The sequence below is a fragment of the Poromitra crassiceps genome (genome assembly GCF_964638095.1).
Source record: "Poromitra crassiceps genome assembly, chromosome: 13".
Taxonomy (NCBI): Eukaryota; Metazoa; Chordata; class Actinopteri; order Beryciformes; family Melamphaidae; genus Poromitra; species Poromitra crassiceps.
Window position 1 is genome coordinate 32,123,810 of NC_139644.1, and position 22,018 is coordinate 32,145,827.

Consider the following 22,018-nt stretch of genomic DNA (forward strand, 5'->3'; position numbering starts at 1 on the left):
GTTATGGATGTGTTGCAACTCTAGTTATATGTAGCCTGCACTTAGAGGGTAGAAGACAAAAACAAAAGGCTCAAAACAAACCTTTAGGCTTCATTTGTGCACACATTATGCAGCCAGTCATGTTCAGTAGGCCATCTAGTGTACATAAGTGATAAGGACAATTACCATTAACCTAGTTTGTGTATACTGTATTTTGGACAGTACCATCAGTGCCGGATAGAAGCAAAAAGAATCGAGTCACAACGGGTTAATTATGAGATGCCTTTATTGTAGTTTTTGGAATCCAGTGACACCGACACGAGAAATGGTCCTAACCCTCCCTCCCCCCCGTTCTGCTCTCACAGCCTGAGAGGGAGGCGCGCCCGGGCGGGTGTACCATGATCCCGCTTGTAGTCTTAAATTAAACACAGAGATAAGAGCGACTGACACATCCAGGTGCATTTCCACAGACACGCACGACATGCATTCAAAAAGGGACTTGGGGGGGTGGGGGGGGGGGGGACAGTGACTCTGGTTCACGCATAAGTTTTGTCTCAAAGAAAGAGAAAAAGACGACAAAATGAATGAATGAATACCACTTACAAAAACATAACACAAAAAAAGTCAGTTCGGTCTCCTTATGGTCCACGATCAGTCTGTAATTCAGGCCCCGTCAATTTTCACTTACAGGAGGAAAAAAGGAAAAAAAAAGCGAAAAAAAGACACAGTTCAACTATTCATATTGGGAAAGCCGGCTTAAATATGGGAATGGATGGGTTTCGGCTTTCATATTTTACTTTTTATTTTTATTTTATTGGTTTTTAATTAATGATTAACTTTAATGAGAATACAATTGTCTCACTAAAAATCAACTCATCTAGGAAAACTAGGCCTTCTCCACTGTCTCCCTGCTGTGGTATCTAAGTAAAATATATAAATTACAGTCAAGGGGCTGAGTGGGCCATCGGTCCAATCAGGAGGGGTTCACGTCAGTCCTCCTCGCTGCCGCTGGCTGAACGCTCCTGAGACGAAAAACACAGAGGAAACAGAATTAACATCCGCTATCCAACACAGGGTTCCTACACATTTTCCATTTCAAAATTCCAGACTTTTCCATACTCAAATTTCCAGACTTCTCTGTACATTTCTCAGACCTGACATTGGAATCTCAACAGGTTCCCATTCCCAGAGTGTCAAAATACGCAGATTTGTCACGGCCCCTCTGCGTCATTATTGCCGAGGGTACCTTTCACGTCATACTTGGATGCGCACATTGCTCCAGCACAGACACCGGCTCTTCCTGGTTTAAAGAGGCTTGGAGCGCCAAGCCTCTTTAAACCTTGCCCCCGCCTCGGAGGAGCCACCGCTGCTGCTAGACTCGAGGCCACCGGCCCGGTAACATTTAGCCATGGCTAAAAAATTGGCTCAAATTAATGTTCATCTCATTGAAGCGAATGGTAATGTTAGGTGTGATGTCAAGGGGCATGGTGCTCCCAATGTTCTCGCCCAGAATGCAATGAAAAGAATCCCCTGGTCAGAGACTGCCATGAATCACCTACAGTGGTCCCACAGGGGCCAGTATATGACCACCGATAAAATATTGGAGGGCCAAATGGGACTCCTGATTATTGAGAGCATTTTTGTTCTGATGCTGGACCACTTGTATGTGATACAACACAAAATATACCAAACGGTATAGACGGTTTTCAAGGATTTGTGTTGCTAGTGAAACATGTTGAACTTGAAACCTAGCTTATTTCCTGATAGTTATTGTACTAGCAAACACTGCAACAGGAAGTAAGCTGGGGGCAATTTTAGAATGTTTATGCCGTCGAGTGGAGCCTGTCTATATAACCATCATGTGTATTTTGAGCACTCAACAGTCAAAATCCAAAAGGTGTGTGTGTGTGTCTTCACTCACCTCTTCCTGTTCGTCTTCACTGTCGTCGTCGCTGACCACAGGTTTGGCCCGGGCGCCGCGGCCCCTCCGTCGTTGTCCTTTTCCTCCTCGATCCCCCTTTTCTTTCCGGCTCAGCTTAATCTTCACCTTCACTGAACGGGCTGAGAGGGATGGAAGATCAGGAACACATTCATGTTTATCGCTGGGGACCACCACTTCCAACAGATTATGTGAACGTTTAGGTGAAAAGTACACCGGGTGCATTTGTGATACTCACATTCAGACTCAGAGCCTTCGTCTACCTCCTCCTCTTCTTCCTCACTTTCATCACCCTCGCTTTCATCGTCCTTCTCGATCTTCTGCCTCACACTGGTGAAGACTGACTGAAGGACGATGGAGTCCTCATAGATCTGAGAGGATCACACAGAGCGATCAGATACAGGGCAGCACAAAGATCAAAGATACAAAGATCAATACAGCAACCAAGTGGTCATAATATTTTAATTCCGCTATTATTTAATTTACCAGAAGTTATCACAATCAGACAATATGGCTAAACTATTTAGGGACACTTCCTTATATGCAGTATGAACAGTATTTAGTGGCATTTCTTTACAACAAGGGACTACAAACTTTTTTCTAGATGCACAAAATCCAAATTTATCAAACATTTACTACAGCAATAACATTGAGCAAACCGTGCTGATGTCCTACGAGTTCAGCCAGAGGCACACTCACCAGAGAGCCCTCCAGGTTGAAGGTCTGGGCATTTTGACACAGCAGCATCACGTCCTTCTCCAGGTCGTTCAGGCTGCGGTACTTATGGCTACGGATCCTTTCCTGGAGGGGGACAGCAGACGGCAGCGGTCAGACAAGTGGCAAATCAGGCAGCGAAAAAAACAAAAACAAACAAAAAAAACGTCAAGAGAGAAGTTAACGAGGAGCAAAAACATGGCTTTCGATCGTTACCTTGATCTTCCTGAAGTCTACGGGTTTGCGGATGAGCTCGTAGTACTCGGGCAGCTCCTTGCGAGATGGCAGTTGGATGAAAACCTCGCTCAGCTGCCGCCCATTAGTGCTGTGAAATGGGGGAACAGGGAAGCTGGGGTCTTAGTACCACGTCTTCACTGTTATGTCAGTCCATGTCAAATCTGAGATTACCACTCAATAAATCAATGATCAATCAATGACACCCCCACATCATTCTTTGGTACTGTATTTAATTTTCACCATATCTTTGAGTTTTTACTTGAGATTGTAGATAATGATTTCATTCTCACCCATCCTTGTACGTGATGACGGCGTCAACGATCTTCTTCATCTTCTTGGTGAGGGAAGGAGGGTTGGGAGAGAGCTTCTCTGCAGGCGGACGGCCGCGTTTCTTTGCCTTCTTCACGCCCTCGTCCTTCTCCCGCACGCGGCCGCCACTGGAGCTGGGCGTGGCCGGGCCTGCATCGTGGTCGCGGTCTCTCTTGCGCTTCCTGGTCGTCTTTTTGTGGCGTACCTCCTCCTCGATGTCCTCAAGATTGCCGTCTTCTATGGCCTGCGGTGGGGAGCAATTATCATGGAGCCAAATGAAATGCGCTCAAAGCCGACAATAGTTAACGATTAACTCTCAGCCAGCTAACGTGCTATATTTCTTACATACTAAATTGTAACATCTCACCTTGAGCCACTGTTTCTCAGTGAGTGAGTCGCTGTAGTCCACCTCCTTACGCTGACGGGAGCCTCTGCCAAATATCTTCTCTTCCTCCTCTTCGCAGGTCAGCCTCTCCACCTCGGCGTCATCCTTCAGGATCCAGGCGGGCATATCGTCCTCCTCCATCAGACGTGGTTTCCTCTTAGGGTTGCGGGCGTCCTCGCGGCGCCGGTCCAGATCCATGCGCTGGAGTAGTAGGAGAGAAGGAGACATGGTATTAGTGGAGTCAACTTAACAAATAAGTCAAACGTGCATTTACCTGATAAGGAGTGGAGAATGGGGACTGACCATGAACTGTTCAAACTCCTCTTCGCTTCTGGCAATCATCTGGTTGACAGTCTCATCGTCGGGCACCTCGTCCTCCTCCTGCAGACAAATGAGACAGAGCGAGTTAGAGCGAGCCGACGGTAGAGTCATGTGGCACCAAAGAGCAAACTCTCAGGATGGATATGGTCTTTCTTACTAATGAAGTGCATGTTAGCATTTATCTGATGTAGGTATACTATTGAACAATGTATACCAGCCTGTATGAATTTATGACTTTGCATATTCAGCTGTATTGAGTTAATATGAGTGAAGATAAAGTGAAAAGAAAGAAAAGAGAGGTATATGTTTGCAGGAAAAATGAACAGCACAAAAAAAGGAAAAAGGTCAAGAATAGATTTTATACTAGTGGAGATAATGTGAACTAGAAGAAAATCTATGCGACGGAGACGATCAACTAAGTGAACATTGATGAAAGCACTGATCCTAGAGGAAAGGGGGAGAGAAAGGAAGAGGAGGAGAAAAAGAGAGAATGAATCGGAAGAGCAGAGCACAGGGTGGGGTGGGTGATGTGGAACGGGGGTTGAGATCACACCTACCCACGGCCCCCTAGTGCTGCAGCCCCCCGGAACCCGGACCTCCTCCTGATCCTCGTGCTCCAGAATGGCCTGTAAGAAGGCCCGGCGCTCACAGCCCGAAGACTTCTGGTCGAACATGCCGGCCTGGATGACCTTCTGGTCAACGTTCAGTTTGTACTTGGCTGCAGCCAGGATCTTCTCCTCCACACTGTTGACCGTGCACAGGCGCAGCACGCGCACCTCGTTCGTCTGACCAATACGGTGGGCTCTGTCCTGGGCCTGCAGGTCCTGTGGGAGGATTTGCAGATGTGTGAATGGTTAGTTTAGTGTGGTCTGATCTGATCGCAGGATGACTGTGTGGGATATTTGTTTAACAGGCAAACATAGCAAACTGTGCTATGTGCCACATACAGACGTGCCAACTTATCTGTTTACTTTTGAGATGTAAGAGAACACAAACTATATATTCAGGCATAGAGGAAACAAATACATCAGACTGATAAGACACACAAACTGCCAGCATTTGACGGGTTTTAGGGTTTGGTAATATAAATGGTCTAATGCTGTCAGGGGAACAATAACCCAAGAATAATGCTGCGCTCATGTCATATCGGAAGACTGGGATGATATCTCGTTGCTACAACTTTTAAGCTTTTACACATTTAACCAGTTGAAACACCGACATCCAGAACTTTTTTTAAGTGGTGCAGTCGCTTACAGGGTTCGCATCGCGTTATCCAAAACTCTGAGGAAGCAAGTGAAGCCGAAACTAGAGAGATCCCCAGAATACAGGAAAAAGAAGTCTTGTGCCGTAGAGACGCTGGACTTTCCCACTCGGAATTATGACTATGTCCGGCACTGCAACTTTGGCGATGTAGTTGGATCCTAGACCCATCCTGAGTGACAGTGAGTACGGGTTAGGAAACCTCACCCCATTGAAAGAGTTAGCTTATTTGTGTAAAACAACCTGTCTGTTGCTGGCAAACCTTTAAAATACGTGGAGGAGGCGTCCGGATCTTCCATATTCCTATGACAGCTGAACCGCTAGCTGTCACTTTCTACAACCAGTTCGGCTCCGCCCACAAAATACATAATCGCTGTTTACAAACATAAAAAGGGTATATAAGTGACATGTGTCCATATGTCCGTTTTCACCGAGATTTGAGCAGCGCACTTTTGCTTCCTCTAAAAGGAAGACGGTGAAATGTGCACACACACACGTGAGCAAGCACCACACACACACACACACACACACACTCACAGCCAGAGAGAGGGGAGAGGGGGAGAAGTATAGGGTGTGATCTGTGCAAACCTGCACCACTTACTTCAACACCTGGGTGTGATTTTATTTTATTTATACATTTCAAATCAACCATGAGTACAACATACTACTCACTTTTTGTAAATAGAGTGGACTGTATTTGTGTGAATAAAACTCATCATTGGATTGCTGATAGGGGTGCATTCACTGCCGTTACTGCCACATGCCTTGACACACTTCCAGGTCCAAGTAAGCGATATCAGAGCCTACAAAACATTTCCACATATGCTACTATCCTATTTACCACTGGGAGGCCGACAGTGTGGTGAGCAGTGTTTCCCAGTTGGTAGCTTGCATTTATAGTACATCTAGCATAACGTTTTGAAATGGCAATACCAAAATGTACATTTAGGTTTGTGAGAAAGTACCTGATGTGGGTTCCAGTCGCTGTCGTAGATGACGACTGTGTCAGCGGACTGCAGGTTGAGGCCCAGGCCTCCTGCCCTGGTACTGAGCAGGAAGACAAAGTAGTCAGAGGCAGGGTCGTTGAATGTCTTCAGCAGCATGCCGCGGTCCTCAGCCTTGGTGGTTCCTGTAGGGAAGAAGAGCAGCGTGTAAAGTCAATTCCAAAAGTCATGTGCGATCAGGTGACAGTACATTACAGTAGATTAAAGTTCACGGAAACATACAACAGTCCTAGTGAGTTAAGAGGCCATGCATTTACCCTTTTAGTCTAAGTATTCTCACAATAATAGTTACCGGTACCTATATTTAAGGGTGCTCCAATCGATCGGGGACATCGGCACCGATAACGATCGGCCGATATTGGATCAAAATAGTCTGACCCTGTGATTGGTATTGGCCGATACTGCAGTGACAATATATCGGCCCAAAGATTCTGATGGGAGCACCCTTACCTAGTATATAGCTTAAAATGGACAGTAGCCACCAGCACAGCTCAGATCAGCAAAACCATAGCTGCAGAAAAATTACAAAATTCAATGTTTAGCTCGAAGATGAGGAGACAAAGAGGTGTCTCACCATCCAGACGCAGGTACTTGAAGTTGCGGTAGCCAAAGTAGTCCTCCATGATGGTCATGAGTGTGGTCATTTGACAGAAGAGCAGCACTTTGTGGTTGGTGGCCCGCAGCTTGGGCAGGATACGGTCTAGCAGCTCAAACTTCCCAGAGGAGCGGTACAGGTCAGGGCTGGACAGGACAGAACAGGACAAGGGGAGGACAGCATGAGGAAGGAGAGCAAGCATCACAACACATGAAACACACAAACAAATCCTGTAACACACAAAATACCAAGGTTCACATACCCAGACACTACTCCGCCAGAATAACCAAGATGCTCAGAGAAGGACTCCTGTAAAAAAAAAAAAAGATAAACACAAAATTAAAACTAAATGAAAAAAGATATTATTTTGCTTTGAATTCTAATGCAGTGTATGTGGATGTAATATTCACTGACAGCTTCATTAAGGTGGATCTCGTGTTAGGTACCTCAATGTGCTGGAACATGTAGGGGTGGTTGCAGATCTTCCTCAGTTGCATAATCGTGTTCATCAAGGTCTTCGTGCCACCTTTACCCTGGAAGGAAGGAAACATTATACATAGAAAAAAAACGAATTGCTTAAAAAAAAAAAACTTCATTAATTCAAGTATCATTTACATATTGACAAAATAAGGCAGCTTCATCTATGAGATTTAAAGAGCCCCTCACCTTCTTGTCTTTCTCTGACCCATCAGTGAGCAGGACACCCTTGGCCTGCATGTGTCTGTACAGGACCCTCTGTAAGGCTGACATGTCGCACTTAATCACATACTCCACCTAGAAGCCAACAATAAGGGGGAAGTTCAAGAAACCACCAAACAACATCTAGTATTAAGTACATGGCTGCTGAATAGGTATTAGTGTACCAAATTCTGAAACAAAAGCCCCTTTCTATACAGTTAATCAAATGTCTGAGGAGCCTGACCTTCTCAGGCAGCTGGGCCTCCACTTCCTTCTTGAGTCGGCGCAGCAGGAAGGGCCGCAGCACCTTGTGCAGACGACGGATGATCAGGATGGTCTCTTCTTCATTCAGGTCCACCTTGAAGGAACAGGAGATGGGTGGGTGAGAGGGGCAAAGCAGCAGATTGTTCTGCTGAGTTCTAGTACAAAACACTATACTAATTTTAGGGGAAAACAATATAGGAGAAGGTTATCATTCCATAGCCCATGTTTCTAAAGATCTAAGGTGTGTACATCCCTTTAAGAAGTACCATAATTTGTTTTAATTTAGAAAGACTGGAGCTTCATTGTCCCCTACCAAAGGTGGGCCTATGGATCGCTCTTTGTTCATTAGTTAGTTAGTCACAGTTTAACATTGACTTCGTGCCGCGAGGGGGCTGCATTGAAAATGAATGGGGACTCTGTGGTAAAGCAGGTCGTCATACAGTAAAGTTATCATACAATGTGGGGGGCCAACTTATGGAGACTCAGTGGTAAAGAAATAGTTATCATAGGTAACATGATGTAAATGAGACATCAGCTCACCTTCTCTCCAGTCATGGCGAAGGGGGCGTTGAACCACTGTTCGAAGGTGCTGCAGCTCTTAAAGATGGTGGGGAGGAGGAAGTTGAGCAGCGCCCAGAGCTCAGGCAGCTTGTTCTGCAGCGGCGTGCCGGTCAGCAGCACGCGCCGCGGGGCCAGGTAGTGCGTGTTCAGGACCTGAGTCAGCTTACAGTGGTGATTCTTCATACGATGGCCTTCGTCCACAATCATGTACTTCCAGCGAAGCTTTGGGAGGAAATACAGGAGGATTAGAGCACGAGTTGATGTTGATATTACTAACTATTCAAAAGAACTGTGAGTGGACTGAGTGATCGCTGAACAAACATTTGTATTTGATTTAAAGCGCAAACTTGGTGGGAGAGTGAGGATGGTTCCTTACTTTAGCTAGCACTTGCTTGTCCTTGATGATGTACTCATACGTGGTGAGAAGCACGTTGAACTTGCCGCTGCGGAGGATGGGGATGAATGCACGGCGAGCAGCTGGGGAACCCTGACAATGACAAGAATCCCTTTTCAGTCTCACATCAATAGCAGATCTATATGCAGTAAATCAGCCACAGCTTTGAATCTGCAATTGACCTCAATTTGGAAACACTTGGCACTTCATTCTGGAACTGACAAGACTACATATTGGATATCCCAGAGGGATGCTTTAAAAAAAGAGCCACTGACCTTGTAGGAGACCTTGACGACAGACGGCGCCCACTTATCAAACTCATAGACCCAGTTAGATAGAGTTCTGAAAACAAAAGACAGATATTAAGTTCAGATTTTTTTTTTCTTACTCTCTGCTGCCTCCCAGTGGCATCAATAGAAAACACACTGTGTTACAACAATGGTATGATTTTGATTTACAATTATGGTCTGAGGAGTGTCATGATTATTATGTTGTAATGTATATATTTTTTTACAACACTAAAGATGGAGGAAAATCTCATTATTTTATAATTATATAATTCACCCACATTTGTTTTGGTCCTGCAAAGAAAACATGAACTATGCTGGATGAGGTTAGGCGTGCTTCCACCCAAGCAGCCCAGCAGGCTGGTCCGGTGCTCTCAGGCAATCTTTCAAGAGAGACTCCAGATATCTTGTCCATAATATTAGGGCAGTGGAGCACATGGATCAAGTGTATAATAGACTATTGTTCTGTATGACTCTGCTGAAGATGCACTTGGCGTTGAAACATTAGTCTTTCAATAAAAGTCTATTATACACTTGATCCGTGTGCTCCAGTGCCATACTTTGGACAAGATGTCTGAAGTCTTAAAACATGAACTACACAATATATTGCCTATATAAAGACTAATACCACAGTGCATAGTGCTTTCTAAGCATTGTTTAAGTTTGTTTTTAAGTGCCTATACTCACGAGAGTGGCACGATGATGAGGAAGGGCCCATTGATCCGTTTCATCTCCATGAGGTAGGTGATGAGGGCGATGGTCTGGATGGTTTTTCCTAGACCCATCTCATCAGCGAGGATGCCATTGAGGTTGTTGTTGTACAGTGACACCAGCCACTCCAGACCTTTAACCTGAGCAGAAGGGTCAGGAGTCAGTGTCAGTCTACACGGCTCATTGAATCCTGAATCACAGCAAGATACTCAAAGTCCATGAAAGTCTCGCCCCCTCGTAAACACCACATTTACCTTAGATTAAATTAAGTTATTATACTCTACAGTAGGGCTGCACAATTACTCCAATCACATTTGAAATCATCGCAATATGGCCAAGTGCAAGATCCAAATGCAATTATTTGATCAAGGTAGCATTGTGGTGCTACAGAGATGCCCCAGCCTGCAAATCATATTCTCCAGATGTTAAGGGAACGTGCTTGTTTGGTACAGACCCCAGTAAAAATCATATTTTTATGTATATATTTTCAGTGAAAATAAAAAACAAAAATTACCATTCCCAGTAGAATTGTATCGCAATATGATATATTCATTTTTTGCATATCGTGCAGCCCTACGACAGCCGGTCTTGGGTATGTATGTACCTGGTATTGCTTGAGCTGCCCATTGATCAGCAGCGAGGACTGTTTGTCCACCCTCTCGGTGACAGCGTGAGCCACAGCGTAGTACGACTGCAGGCCTCTAGCGAAGGCTGCGCTACCGTACTCATCGTCAACATCCTGCTTGGCGTGTCTGGTGGAAGGAGGGGAGAAAACAGTGAGGATTTTTGGAAAAAGAGCGGGAAATGAAAAAGTGACTAAGACAAAGAGAAAACCTAAAAGTAACAAAACAATGTCTTGAAGGTCTATGTATGATGTAATTCTGACAGTTATTACAGAGTGAGGGTGGGACCTTTTTGGACTAAGAAATACATAACTGGGGTTAGAGAATTTTACATCCACTTTAAAAACATATCTCCTTACAAAAGCCATTTGTTTGTGTCGGAGACTTACACTTTGTGAGGGAAAGGCATATTTCTAAGAAACTAGGAACACCAAGATGCCAAAGGTTGAGTCTTACTCGATGATGTGCCGGCAATCCACTTCAGATACCTCTTCAGTGTCAGGGTCAGGAATCTTCTTCTTTTCCTCTGTCTGGGCTGAAGACTGGGCTGAAGAAGACTGGGCTGAAGAGGGCTGGTGCTGCTCTTCCTCTTCCTCCTGACAGGAAACCAAATGGAGGTCAGAACAATACTGACAATACTAAACACAATAAAAAAAATCCAAACATTTTTGCTTTGATGTCAATACAGAGTCGACGGTGTTGTGTACCTCCTCATCATCATCAGACCCACTGTCTTCACTGTCTGAACGTGGGGCTACTTCATACCTACAGAATAGAGACACAAAAAGAAAAAGAAAAAAAGACAAGTTAACAACTTTCACAGTAACATAATGGTTATATTTTCTGACGAAGATCATAAATTTTTCTGTAAAACATGGCTATGATGTGCATTCATACCATGAGATGCTTTCTAAATCCTTTTATCCACTTTTATAGAACATTTTCTTCACACCAGACTCCAGCATTGCCATCAGAGTGAGAATAACTATGACTCTAATCTCCAGTGTGACAGCATCAAGCTGAGTTGACAATAACAATCTAATTATCTCTGATTCAGGCAGAATTGCAAAGTTACCCAGGGTTCATTTCAAGCCAGGTATCCAGCTGCCCGGCCTTGGGTGCATCCATCCCGGTCAGGATCTTTCCACTGTCCAAATGAATGACCTTCACCGGCAGGTCGCTCATCTGACTAGTCTCATCCAATGGCTGGGAGAGGAGAGAGGAAAAGAGAGGGTAAATAGGAAATAGGAGACAAATAAATAAGGTTAAAGTCGAAGTGAACCGGAGGCGAATGCAATAGCACGAGCGTCGGAGACTGAAAACAAATTGAGAGGCGGACCATATACGTGTTGATGATTTGATTTGACAATTCTGTCGACTGGCTTTGGCATTGGTCAATCATGGCGTGTTCCACCCCCAAATCGAGTGGGATTCAGCGTGTTGTCGTGCGGAGCGAGTGGGATCCACGGAGTACCAGGCAGCCACTTGCTTCGTGCAGAGCGAGCGGACAATCGGATGCATGGGTGCTGCCCGCCCGCCTGAAATCTCCGAGGGGAGACCCCTGACTACCACGCTCTCAAGCGCGCGCCTTTTACGCTATTTCTGTAAATACAATATTGCTGGAATGCGCGTTTTAATGAGCCAGTTACATTTCTTTGCATTCTTAGAGATTATAGTTTTTGTTTTTTGTTCATGTTTCATGCAATTGGCCAAGTTAGTAGTTCGTTTATGGGATAGGAATTCTGCCAGATGACAGGCACTAGGCGCCATTTTCTACTTCATTTGTAAGAGAAAATGATCCTGAAATGAAGATTTGATTGACAGCTGCATGTCGTGATATGATTGGTTGAAATGGGGTAGAAATTTGATAGTACTAGGTGACGTCAGCAAACTGTACATTAGTGGTATCAATGAAATCTTGAAAAATGAACTTTTGATGTGAAAAAGTGTGAAAAACTAAAGGAATTACATTTTTGCATACATCATTAAATAGGTGCACTGCATACCCAGGTATTTGAACTAAAAGAAAAGAAAAGTCATTTTTGGGTTCAGCTCAACTTTAAGTAAATCAACACACTGCAAGGCTATAAATATGCAATCTCATTCAAGCAGAATTGACCCTTGAAAATGTGCTTTTTTAATCCTCCAAATTAACTCACCTCTCCATCGGGTCCCAAAACAGCAGCACCACCTTCTGGAACCTCTGGCTTCTGAGCAGAACAATCAAGAGACCGAACATCCATGTATGAAAAACACAATCGACTCTTAAGAAGAAAGACATGATCATTGCACATGGTAAACCTTATTCACCTTCTTTTTCTTCTTCTTCTTCCTCTCTTTGAGAGCTTGTTCAGCTTTGTGGGCTCGCACCAGGTCGGTGAGGTTGGCCACATACTCGTCTGTCTGCTGCAGCAGGTAGGCGAGACGCTTGTCTTTCTTTTGGTCGATGAGTTTACGGTAACCCTCTTCATCTTCAGCCTGGGGGAAGACGCACAGTTAGACAGCTGTTACACGAGTTGTGTGGGGGACAAATAAACATTCATCCATTGAAAAGGCTATTCAAAAACAAAGCAAATAACACATTAGCAAGGTACATAATCCTAGATGGTCATGATACCACATTACACTAGCCGCTTTCACACCGGTCTTGAAAGCCGGAAAATGCACGGAAAATGGGATCCGCGCCTCCAATGTGAAAGTTGTGAAAGTTGTGAAAGCGGGTTGGTGGGTAATTGTTGTACGCCTTTCGTTCCGCCAGTGGACCTACGGTAGTCACAGCGGCGGGTTACCCTGCAACCTGCCCCCACCTGAAAGCGTAGGAGCGGCAACGCGGAATGGTGCGAATGGTCAGCTCATTCATAAAAAAAAATACAGGGGAAACCACCTCATGCAGCAAGAAAGGCATAAATGAAAGTAAAAAAAGTAGCCTATACAATCATGACTGCAGGGGCGCCAGGACGAATGCTCCGTGCCTAGTAAGTAGGTTAGGCTTTATGCTCAAACGATGTTGATATTAGTAGGTAAAATTAACGGATATAATAATAAGCTTCAGAGGACTATAGCTGTCTGTGGCGAGTTGGTCTGAGGATATTCCCTCTGGAAACCAGCTCCAGAACTGCAATCTGTCTAGCTAGCCAGTTGTGCTTTCCCTTACAAAAACTACTAACGTTATAGTAGTCATGTGCATTTATAGCCTATACTATTCCCCCGACGGACGTTATGCAGACTGCAGCTGTTTGATATGCGGGCGTCGTCTTTCAGAACGGACGCTAATTAGGCTACTTCATGGGAATAATGCTTTACAAAAAACTGGAACCAAAAGATAAGAATTAGCCTTGTACCTAATACATGATGGTGCCTCTGTGATCCATAAAGTCGATCAGATGAATATTGAAAGCCTTGTTACCATGCTGCATGTGGACAACACTTTTGTGTTTTATCACTTTGATCCTTAAAGGACGGCTTTTCCGTGGGGGATATGAATATTAGGGGTGGGAGAAAAAATCGATTCACCTAAGTATCGCGATTTTTAATGTCACGATTTTTTGGATCGATCTTTTATTCCAGAATCGATAATCGCAAATTAAAAAAAAAAAAAAATTTTTTTTTTTTTTTTTTTTTTTTTTTGGTGCTTGCAGTCAGGCCACTCACTGAACAGCAGGCTAGGCGCCGCCTACTGGTTTACTAGTGGTTTTATTACTTTATTAGTTAGTCTGAAGTAATAATTACACTTCAGGGTTAAAGTGGGTGCATCTCATTGTAAAATTGGACTTCAAACGGCCCAAATCTGGCTTCAAACGGCCCAAATTTCACGCGCGTTGGCCCATATCGGCCTGGCCTGCTTGGTATCTAATGCCCGGCCTGAATTATGATCCCAGTCCGCCCCTGTTTTTAACTATATCGCCCAGCCCTACTCATGATATATAATATACAGTCTCTAGTGTATGATTCAACTTTTCCCATGTTCTAATCTAGTGTAAAAAAGCAAACAAACTGAAAAAAGAAAAGAAAAAAATAAACAAAAATCGCAATAAATCGTAATATCGAATCGCAATAATCGTAGAATCGCAATAATCGTGAATCGCAATATATATCGAATCGGCACCAAAGTATCGTGATAGTATCGAATCGGGAGATAAGTGAATCGGCACAGCCCTAATGAATATATATTAAAAGGTTTTCGAATCCGTTGAAATTTTTGAAATTGGAGCTTCACTCCCAGAGATATCAAGCATCTCTCACATATTTTTTGGGCCAGCCGACGCGTTTCGCGTCATCTGGCCCAAGTCCGCCTTGCGGAAGTCGTGCACCTATGAACTACAACTGTTGTGAGCCATGGTCCCGCCTCTAGAGGTCCTCCACGCCCCTTCAGAGGTCTGAAGAAAAACAAAAAGGCAGCCATCTTTTTCGACCACCTAGCCTGCTGTAGCTAGGTTAGCTTTCCATAGCTCCTTGCAAAGAGACGATTTTCTCGGGAACGGAAGCACGGACAGACACGTGACTGGCGGCATTGGAAAGCTCGTCAAATTTTACATCTAGTAGTAGGTGGGTTGAAGTAACGAAATCAACGCTGAGCAATGTACCCGTTTTTACACATTGTTACAGAAAATAGTTACAACATCAGATGCGCGTAACTCCTACGAAAATGCCTTAAAATGCATGAAAAATTTTTTATGAAGACATCTCCCGACATATATACTTCAGTTTAAATTTGGTGCAATTTGGAGGCAATTTATTTTCGATTTATTTCTTCTTCTCTCCATCTATTATTGTCGAAGCCTTCTTCTTCTTCTTCTTCTTTGAGTTTTATGGCAAACATATATGTGCATTGCCACGCGAGCCCAGTGCATTGTGGGAAATGTAGTATTTCGAGTCCCCGCACCCCCCCCCCCCCCCCCCCACCCCACACAGAGTGGATTTCTGGTGATATCTCAGGCTGTAAACAACCAATTTCAAAAATTTCAACGGATTTGAAAACCTTAGGGGCGTGAGATTTAATATATATTCATATCCCCCACGGAAAAGCCGGCCTTTAATGACCACAGCTGCACGTCGTTGGCTGGCGTACATCGGGGTGGATGTCACTTGAAAGCACACCCCAGGACGGGAATGTGGCGGTGCTGCTTGGCTGTGTGTGAAAGCAATTTCTGTGGCTTGGCCGCCGGCTTTGCGGGCCTTCTGAACTGCAATTTTGCGCAATCTGTGTGTGAAAGCGGCTACTGTCTCTATGCGTTTATGGGTATCATAGGGACACTCACCATTAGCCTCCGCATTCTTTCTTTCTCAATTCGCTCATTCTCCTTCTTCTGCTCGCGCTCAGTGTTGGCATGATAGGTGGCCACAGCTTTGGTAGCCTTCTGGATCTTCCCTGTGATGGAGCGGTGGTACTCCTTGAAGTCCTTGGCATGTTGCAGGATGCTATTGAGGTATTCCTGTTGACACAAAGACAAAAAGCAAACCACTGTCATTCGACTCTATCAATAATGTTGGCGGAATTTAAGCTTTTTTCCCCCCAGCATTATGAACTCCCTTATTCTACTTTCCCACTGTGTACCTGGTGCTTCTGCCGTCGCTTGCGCTCCTGTTCGATCTTCTGCTGTTTCTCCAGCTTCTCGGTGATGCGGGCCTCCCGTAGCGACTGGCGCTTGCTGCGCTTGTAGGCCTTAGCATTAAGTGCGGTTTCCAAAGCTGTGTCACGTCGCATACACACCACCACCTCCTGACGCAGCTGTAGGCACAGGAGAGTAAAAACATTAGATTTGTCTTCCACTGGAAAAGTATCCGCTTCAAGTAAAAAAAACGAACCCACTTGCTTCAACTTTAAAAGAATGAACTTATTGCTCCTTATTCAAATATTATCAGAAAACTCTGAACAAATCATAACAAGTTATCATAACAGTCTTGTAGTAATTAGTCCTGACATTTAGAATGGCCGCAAGGGATACACAGATCTTTAAAGAATGAGCCCGCTACTGCCTCTGAAAGACAGTAATGTCAGGTGCAGATGTGGGCGTCTGTTTACATGTACCCTGGCCCCAGTAAAATCATACCCCCCCCCCCCCACAAAATAATTTTGCGGTCCCCCTGGCTATGGCTCGCGGACCCCACTTTGAGAACCACTGCTGTACATAAGTGCTTGCCTACCTGTCTCTGGAAGTTCAGCAACCTCAGGGCCTTGAGCTCGATGTTGGCCTTGGTGCGCAGGTCTCCAGCTAGGGAGCCCGGCAGGTTCTCCAGCTCCTGGATACGGTGAGCAATACGAGCCTGTAGCCTGAGGAATACAAAACAATACAATGACGGACAATGCAAATCAGCATTATTTCTCGCCTTTAGGCTAAATAGGCAAGAAAAGAAGAGAAAATAGGAAATTGTTGAAGTTTGTTCATTTATATAGGCCTTTATCAAATGCATGTCTTAAATGACTTAACTGACAGAAAATAGAGCAAACTATTTAAGCAATCAGCCACAAGAGGTTATGCTTTAGTGCGTTTAGAACAGCCAAGAGGTGTTAGGCATAACCCAAAGCCTCTTAGTATGCGTGTTCAAAAAATCTCTTATTTTAAATACATTTTGTGTGTGTGTATGTGTATGTGTGTAAATTGAATGTCACTCAACCAATCAGAAGCAAGCGCCAGAATGGTCTGCTGTACAATTTAAGCAAAAATATATGTTGTACAATCCAATACAGTATCCCATCCTGTCTATCCTTTCTCACCGGTACTCTCTCTCCTGGAGGATTTCCACTGGGTCCAGCCCGCGGGGTTTCTGAATGGGGGTTATGCGATTCTGCTTCTGGTGCAGCATCATGGGCGGGGGCTGGACAGGCTGTCCTGGAGACTGGGTCTGAGGGGGCATGACTGGCGAGGCAGCAGGAGGCACAGAGGGAGGAGCGGGAGAGGGTCTGCCCGTGGGCTGAGGCGGAATCAGCTTCTGAGGATTGCTGGATGGGGCGGCAGCATTCACCATTGGTCCTTGAGGAGATCAATCAGAAGAGATCAGTGTGTGCGCACATAAAACACATGATACTGAGCTTGCTTCCTAGTCTATGCTTACCTTCAGGCCATGACTTCGGGGGTCCATTGATTGGCTGACCTTGCATACCTGGGGGAACACCTGCAGGTCCAGGTGGAGGCATATTGGGACCTACCATGCCTGAAAATATAAATGTCATACATATAAATCTCAGACCAATAACATTTTACAGATGATTTCAAAATGGTGAGACAGCTAGAAGAACAGATTCACATTTAGCCACCAGGGGTCTCTGTTCAGCAATCAGATATTATGGTTTCTTTGTTTGGAACTATTGTGCATATATTTAGATATCACATCAAAGGCACATTACAAAACTCCATTGTAAATACAAGCTTTGTGACTGCTGTCCTCAACTCACCGTGTGGTCTATTGTAGTTGGCCTGTGCCGGTCCCGGCCCAGCCCCAGGCCCCACTCCGGGCCCAGTGGAAGGCGGCATGCTAGGTATGGGCTGTTGCTGCATGCCTGGCATGGGCCTCTTGCCCTGCACAGCCAACTGCAGGTGCTCTGGTAAGGGCTGGCTGCGTGCCAGCATCTTGTAGGCCATGATCTGGGCACGGAGCTGGTGCAGCTGGTTCTGGTTGAAGGGAGTGGGTCCGCCCGCGGCGCCCGGTCCTCCTGCCGCGGCGCCCGGTCCTCCTGCTGCGCCGCCGGGCCCGCCTGGACCCTGGGGACCACTGCGGTTCTGTTGGGCCATGCCCTGCCCAGGGTCCCCGCTGCCCTCCATGGGGCCAGCCCCAGGGCCAGAGGGACCTCCAGGAATCATGGGGCCAGAGGGCGGGCCATTAGCTGGGCCAGGGCTAGGGGCGTGTTCTGAGCCTCCCAATGGAGAGGGGTAACCTGGGGAAAACAAAACAGACAGGTGAAGCCAACAAAACAGACAGGTGAAGCCAACACCCAACAGATGATTTGGGAAATAAGCTTTATAAGTCAAATTCTTAATATTATGAAGGAAGAAAGTTTAAAGTCAACATTCCAAGTATTGGCACAGATAAGACAAAAAGCATTTGCAGAGATGAAATACACAAAAGAGGGAAAGTGAACAGAACCACCCAGATTCCGCAATACTGTAATAATTAAAACACCAGCTATGAGCTTTGTACAGTAGCTTAGTTTTTAATGTCTTGAAAGAAAGGGTTGGCTAAAATTCCAAACAGTAGCATGAAGATGAGTAGATGTAGACTCTCTCCAGTTAATACAAGACCTTCAACCTGAGGGTGTATACACCATTTCTGTATCACGCACAAAAACACAATAGTTGTGTGTGTACTGTCAGTCACCTGTAATTACAGGATTAAAGAGCCAAGAGAAAACACTTCTCTTCAATGCTCCCTCTAATGTCTCACTCTGCATCCTCTGCCCCTTACTGACTGTGTGGTTTTGTAGCTGCAGCTGCGTCTGTTGTTGTCTGAAAGGGGAAACCCCTCCCCTCTGCTCCGCCCCCTGCTGTCTGCTCATGCTGCCAAGTAATCAAACCGGCAGTAACGCAAGAAGAGAAACTGGCTGGATGGGTTCACACACACTTGTTGCTCATGTGTGCATGAGTGAGTTATCTGTTCTTCCTGCATGGAGCTTTTCAGGGACAAATATATTTAAACTGACAATGTATGCTGATATACAAATCTAACTTTCTGCAGCAGCCCCTTTTAAACATTTAGTTAAATATTTTATTCATCCAATGTGTGTTAACTGAGCACATCAGCTCTTCTTCAGGAATGCCTCGCTACATACCCCGACACAGTTCAGATAACACGTCTTCTCACCAGCACAGACACTCATTAGGTGCACTACAACTGCTGGGAGCTAAGCACATTGGCTAATAATCATACAACATCTTGTTCGTCATCAACTTACAACATGATGGGCTAGCTGGTGTGTTACCTTGGGAACTTAAAACATGGGCTACCTGGTTGGTGTGTTACCTTGGGAACTTAAAACATGGGCTACCTGGTTGGTGTGTTACCTTGGGAACTTAAAACATGGGCTACCTGGTTGGTGTGTTACCTTGGGAACTTAAAACATGGGCTACTGGTTGGTGTGTTACCTTGGGAACTTAAAACATGTGCTACCTGGTTGGTGTGTTACCTTGGGAACTTAAAACATGGGCTACCTGGTTGGTGTGTTACCTTGGGAACTTAAAACATGGGCTACCTGGTTGGTGTGTTACCTTGGGAACTTAAAACATGGGCTACTGGTTGGTGTGTTACCTTGGGAATGCTGGTCCATGGGGCTTGGAGGGGGACCCATCCCACTGTGTCCCCCTGGTCTCATGCCCATGCCCTTCATCTGGGCATAGCGGGGGTCATCAGGCATTCCCTTCTCATGCATGCCTTCCATGGGCTATGAAAGGGAACAGAGGATAATCATACATGGGAAAAAATGAATAAATGTTCAATCATTTATTTATATATCGCCAAATGACAAGAGTTATCTCAAGGTGCTTTACAAATAGAGCAGGTAGAAGACCAGGGTCTTTATTTTAGACCCAAGAATTGAAACAATTCTCACATGCACTGGAGATTGCTGCTGAGTGAGCAGTTGCGGGTAACTGAGTGAATTTTAGGTATCTACCATAGTGCATTGCATTATGCCTAACCCCACTTTTTATGTTGTTTGTGGTGATGGCACATTGGGCAGGGTGGGCAAGCAACATAGTCACAGTGGAAAGTACTAGTTTCAAAATGTCAAGCAACAGAATGCACCAGTATGTGTTAGGTTGACACAATTTCGTCTTATAGGCAATAAAGCAAACTGTTTTTTTGTACTTTGTGCATCTGGTGCATGTTGTCCTGAGGATATCCTGAGGGTCCCTGAGGTGGGTGGGGATGTCCAGATCCAGGAGGTCCCGGACTGGGCCCCATCATGCTATGGGCAGAGCCCGGAGAGGGACTGGGGCTCGGGCCCATCATGGCTCCTGGAGATGGTCCGGGGCCTGGGGAGGGGCCAGGCCGCGGGGTCCCTCCCATTGGGGGCTCCGGGGTGGACATCTCTCAGCCGAGACGAAATGTCTGACAGCAGCAAGTACCCCTCTGTGGAGAGATTACCAGAGGTAATCACACTGACTGAAATCAATCTGTGGTCATAACAGATAATATCTTATCATTCAGACAGACAGTTATAATCAAAATATGAACAATAACCTATGCATCTCATGAGTTGTTGATTATTTAACAACATAACTGATTCCGGGGAAACAATTGGTGAAACCTGTGCAAAATGAAAACTATGAGCAGTCTCTTTTCTCTCTCTAATAATCCTTAAATGCCATGTTATAAACAGTGATGATGTTGTACATCACAATTGCTTGACTGACATCACTGATGACATCACAACTGCTCAAGTAACATCACTGATGACTGTGACATCACTGGTGACATGCATTATTATAGTAGTGAATTATGTCCATCTCTAAAACCCTGCTTCCAACAGAGTACATGACTGATGGACAGTTGCTGACTAACAAGATTCTTCTCAATCCTCTTTGATACTAGCAGGCAGCTGCTTAATTACACCATTAGACATCTGACTTTGAAGTTCACAAGTCAAACAACAGTTACCACATCTACAAACATGTTAACGTATCGTAAGCACAGTGGGTCTCCAAGAGGTCAACAAAAGCCTCCATTTCTGGGTCAAAACCTTTAAAAACACGACTAAAAAAACATGATGACACATCCCCAACTGGATACACGGATCAAGGATGGTTATTTTGTTTGTTGATGAACCTGGCTAGACACGTGTAACGTTACAGCAAACACTTTCTACCCTTCCGTCATTAGTCCAATCTACAGTGTTTATATACTGTACATACACACACAGTTAGGTTAGCTGTGGTTAGCTTATCATCTTGTGAAGCTAACGTTAGCCAGGCCTAGCCCGGTGTTCATACAGTATGAACGTTAGCTTCTCATTATGTAACCTACGCTTACCGACATCCATTGGTGAGCTTTATAGCCATACAATTATGGTTACATCGAATTGATAAATAGACTTCAAAGGACACAAAGCAGCTAATAAAGCCTGTGATGTTACCACAACATTAACGTTAGTTAGCTGGTGACTGTGGTTAGCTTGCTATCGAGCTACGCTAGGTTAGTTAAGTTAGCCTAGACGGCCATGCTCTCCTGGGCCAATTCGGTGCGAAAAATGTGTTGTTTTGAGAGAGTTGGGGCCAGATGCGGTGGCATATGAAATGTTAGAGCATCCCTCTCGCTGTAGTTGATTGATCCCACGCGCCTCCCGTACCCTTGGCTCGTCTCCGCTCTAAACACATTTCCAAAAACACTTTTCATTCATTGCACTCTGTCGCGCCGCGGCAGCTAGACTGTAATGTCGGTCTTCACTCTCGTCTTTTCTCTACCAAAAGCGCCCAGGAAAAGCACATACATGATATAGTATTTGCGTAAAACACTGACAAACTGCCACTGTTCAATAATAAAATAACAAACGACTTACACAAGTAGAGAAAGGTATAAAACCTTGCCGGTTGCGGTGTCTCGGTTTTCCTTCTAGGCAGAAACAAAGAGCGACCTACCCAGTAGGTTTTTTTCCTTCACCCCCCCTCTCTCGGCAGATTGTATCGCAGGGCCCACACCACATACACACCACACCGGCCTGTGCTAGTCTCGAGCGCCCCCTTCCCGCAGTGATGGATGCGCGCCTGCGCTGCAGAGAGGAATGCACGCGCAGTACGCCGGCGTGGGGGATGGGAGTGCGAAAGCACA

At 45.2% G+C, this 22,018-nt stretch overlaps 1 protein-coding gene across 1 annotated transcript; it reads right to left on the reverse strand.

Moving 5' to 3' along the window:
• Window positions 1–298: 298 nt before the first annotated feature.
• On the reverse strand, window positions 299–21,851 carry smarca4a (SWI/SNF related BAF chromatin remodeling complex subunit ATPase 4a). The gene is made up of 34 exons (XM_083648635.1): window positions 21,750–21,851; window positions 20,060–20,323; window positions 19,502–19,634; window positions 17,655–18,134; window positions 17,315–17,413; window positions 16,977–17,232; window positions 16,406–16,532; window positions 15,816–15,989; window positions 15,520–15,693; window positions 12,572–12,739; window positions 12,421–12,471; window positions 11,337–11,467; window positions 10,969–11,026; window positions 10,718–10,857; window positions 10,243–10,390; window positions 9,615–9,778; window positions 8,916–8,982; window positions 8,623–8,733; window positions 8,226–8,468; window positions 7,666–7,779; window positions 7,410–7,517; window positions 7,190–7,276; window positions 7,006–7,052; window positions 6,723–6,889; window positions 6,110–6,273; window positions 4,442–4,708; window positions 3,867–3,944; window positions 3,546–3,764; window positions 3,160–3,422; window positions 2,849–2,957; window positions 2,618–2,719; window positions 2,157–2,289; window positions 1,901–2,040; window positions 299–1,001 (listed from the first exon to the last, which is right to left on the reverse strand). The coding sequence occupies exons 2-34, from the start codon at window positions 20,279–20,281 to the stop codon at window positions 969–971; spliced, it is 4,977 nt and encodes a 1,658-aa protein (XP_083504761.1). The 5' UTR covers window positions 20,282–20,323; window positions 21,750–21,851; the 3' UTR covers window positions 299–968.
• Between the last annotated feature and the right edge of the window lie 167 nt (window positions 21,852–22,018).

Excerpts from the sequence above, each read along its gene's own strand:
- smarca4a (XM_083648635.1), bottom strand. The coding sequence starts at position 20,281 with ATGTCCACCCCGGAGCCCCCAATGGGAGGGACCCCGCGGCCTGGCCCC. Across the intron at positions 12,472-12,571 it reads AGAAGAAGAAGAAAAAGAAG|AAGCCAGAGGTTCCAGAAGG; the intron begins GTGAATAAGGTT and ends TGTTCTGCTCAG. Across the intron at positions 3,423-3,545 it reads CTGAGAAACAGTGGCTCAAG|GCCATAGAAGACGGCAATCT; the intron begins GTGAGATGTTAC and ends TCCCCACCGCAG.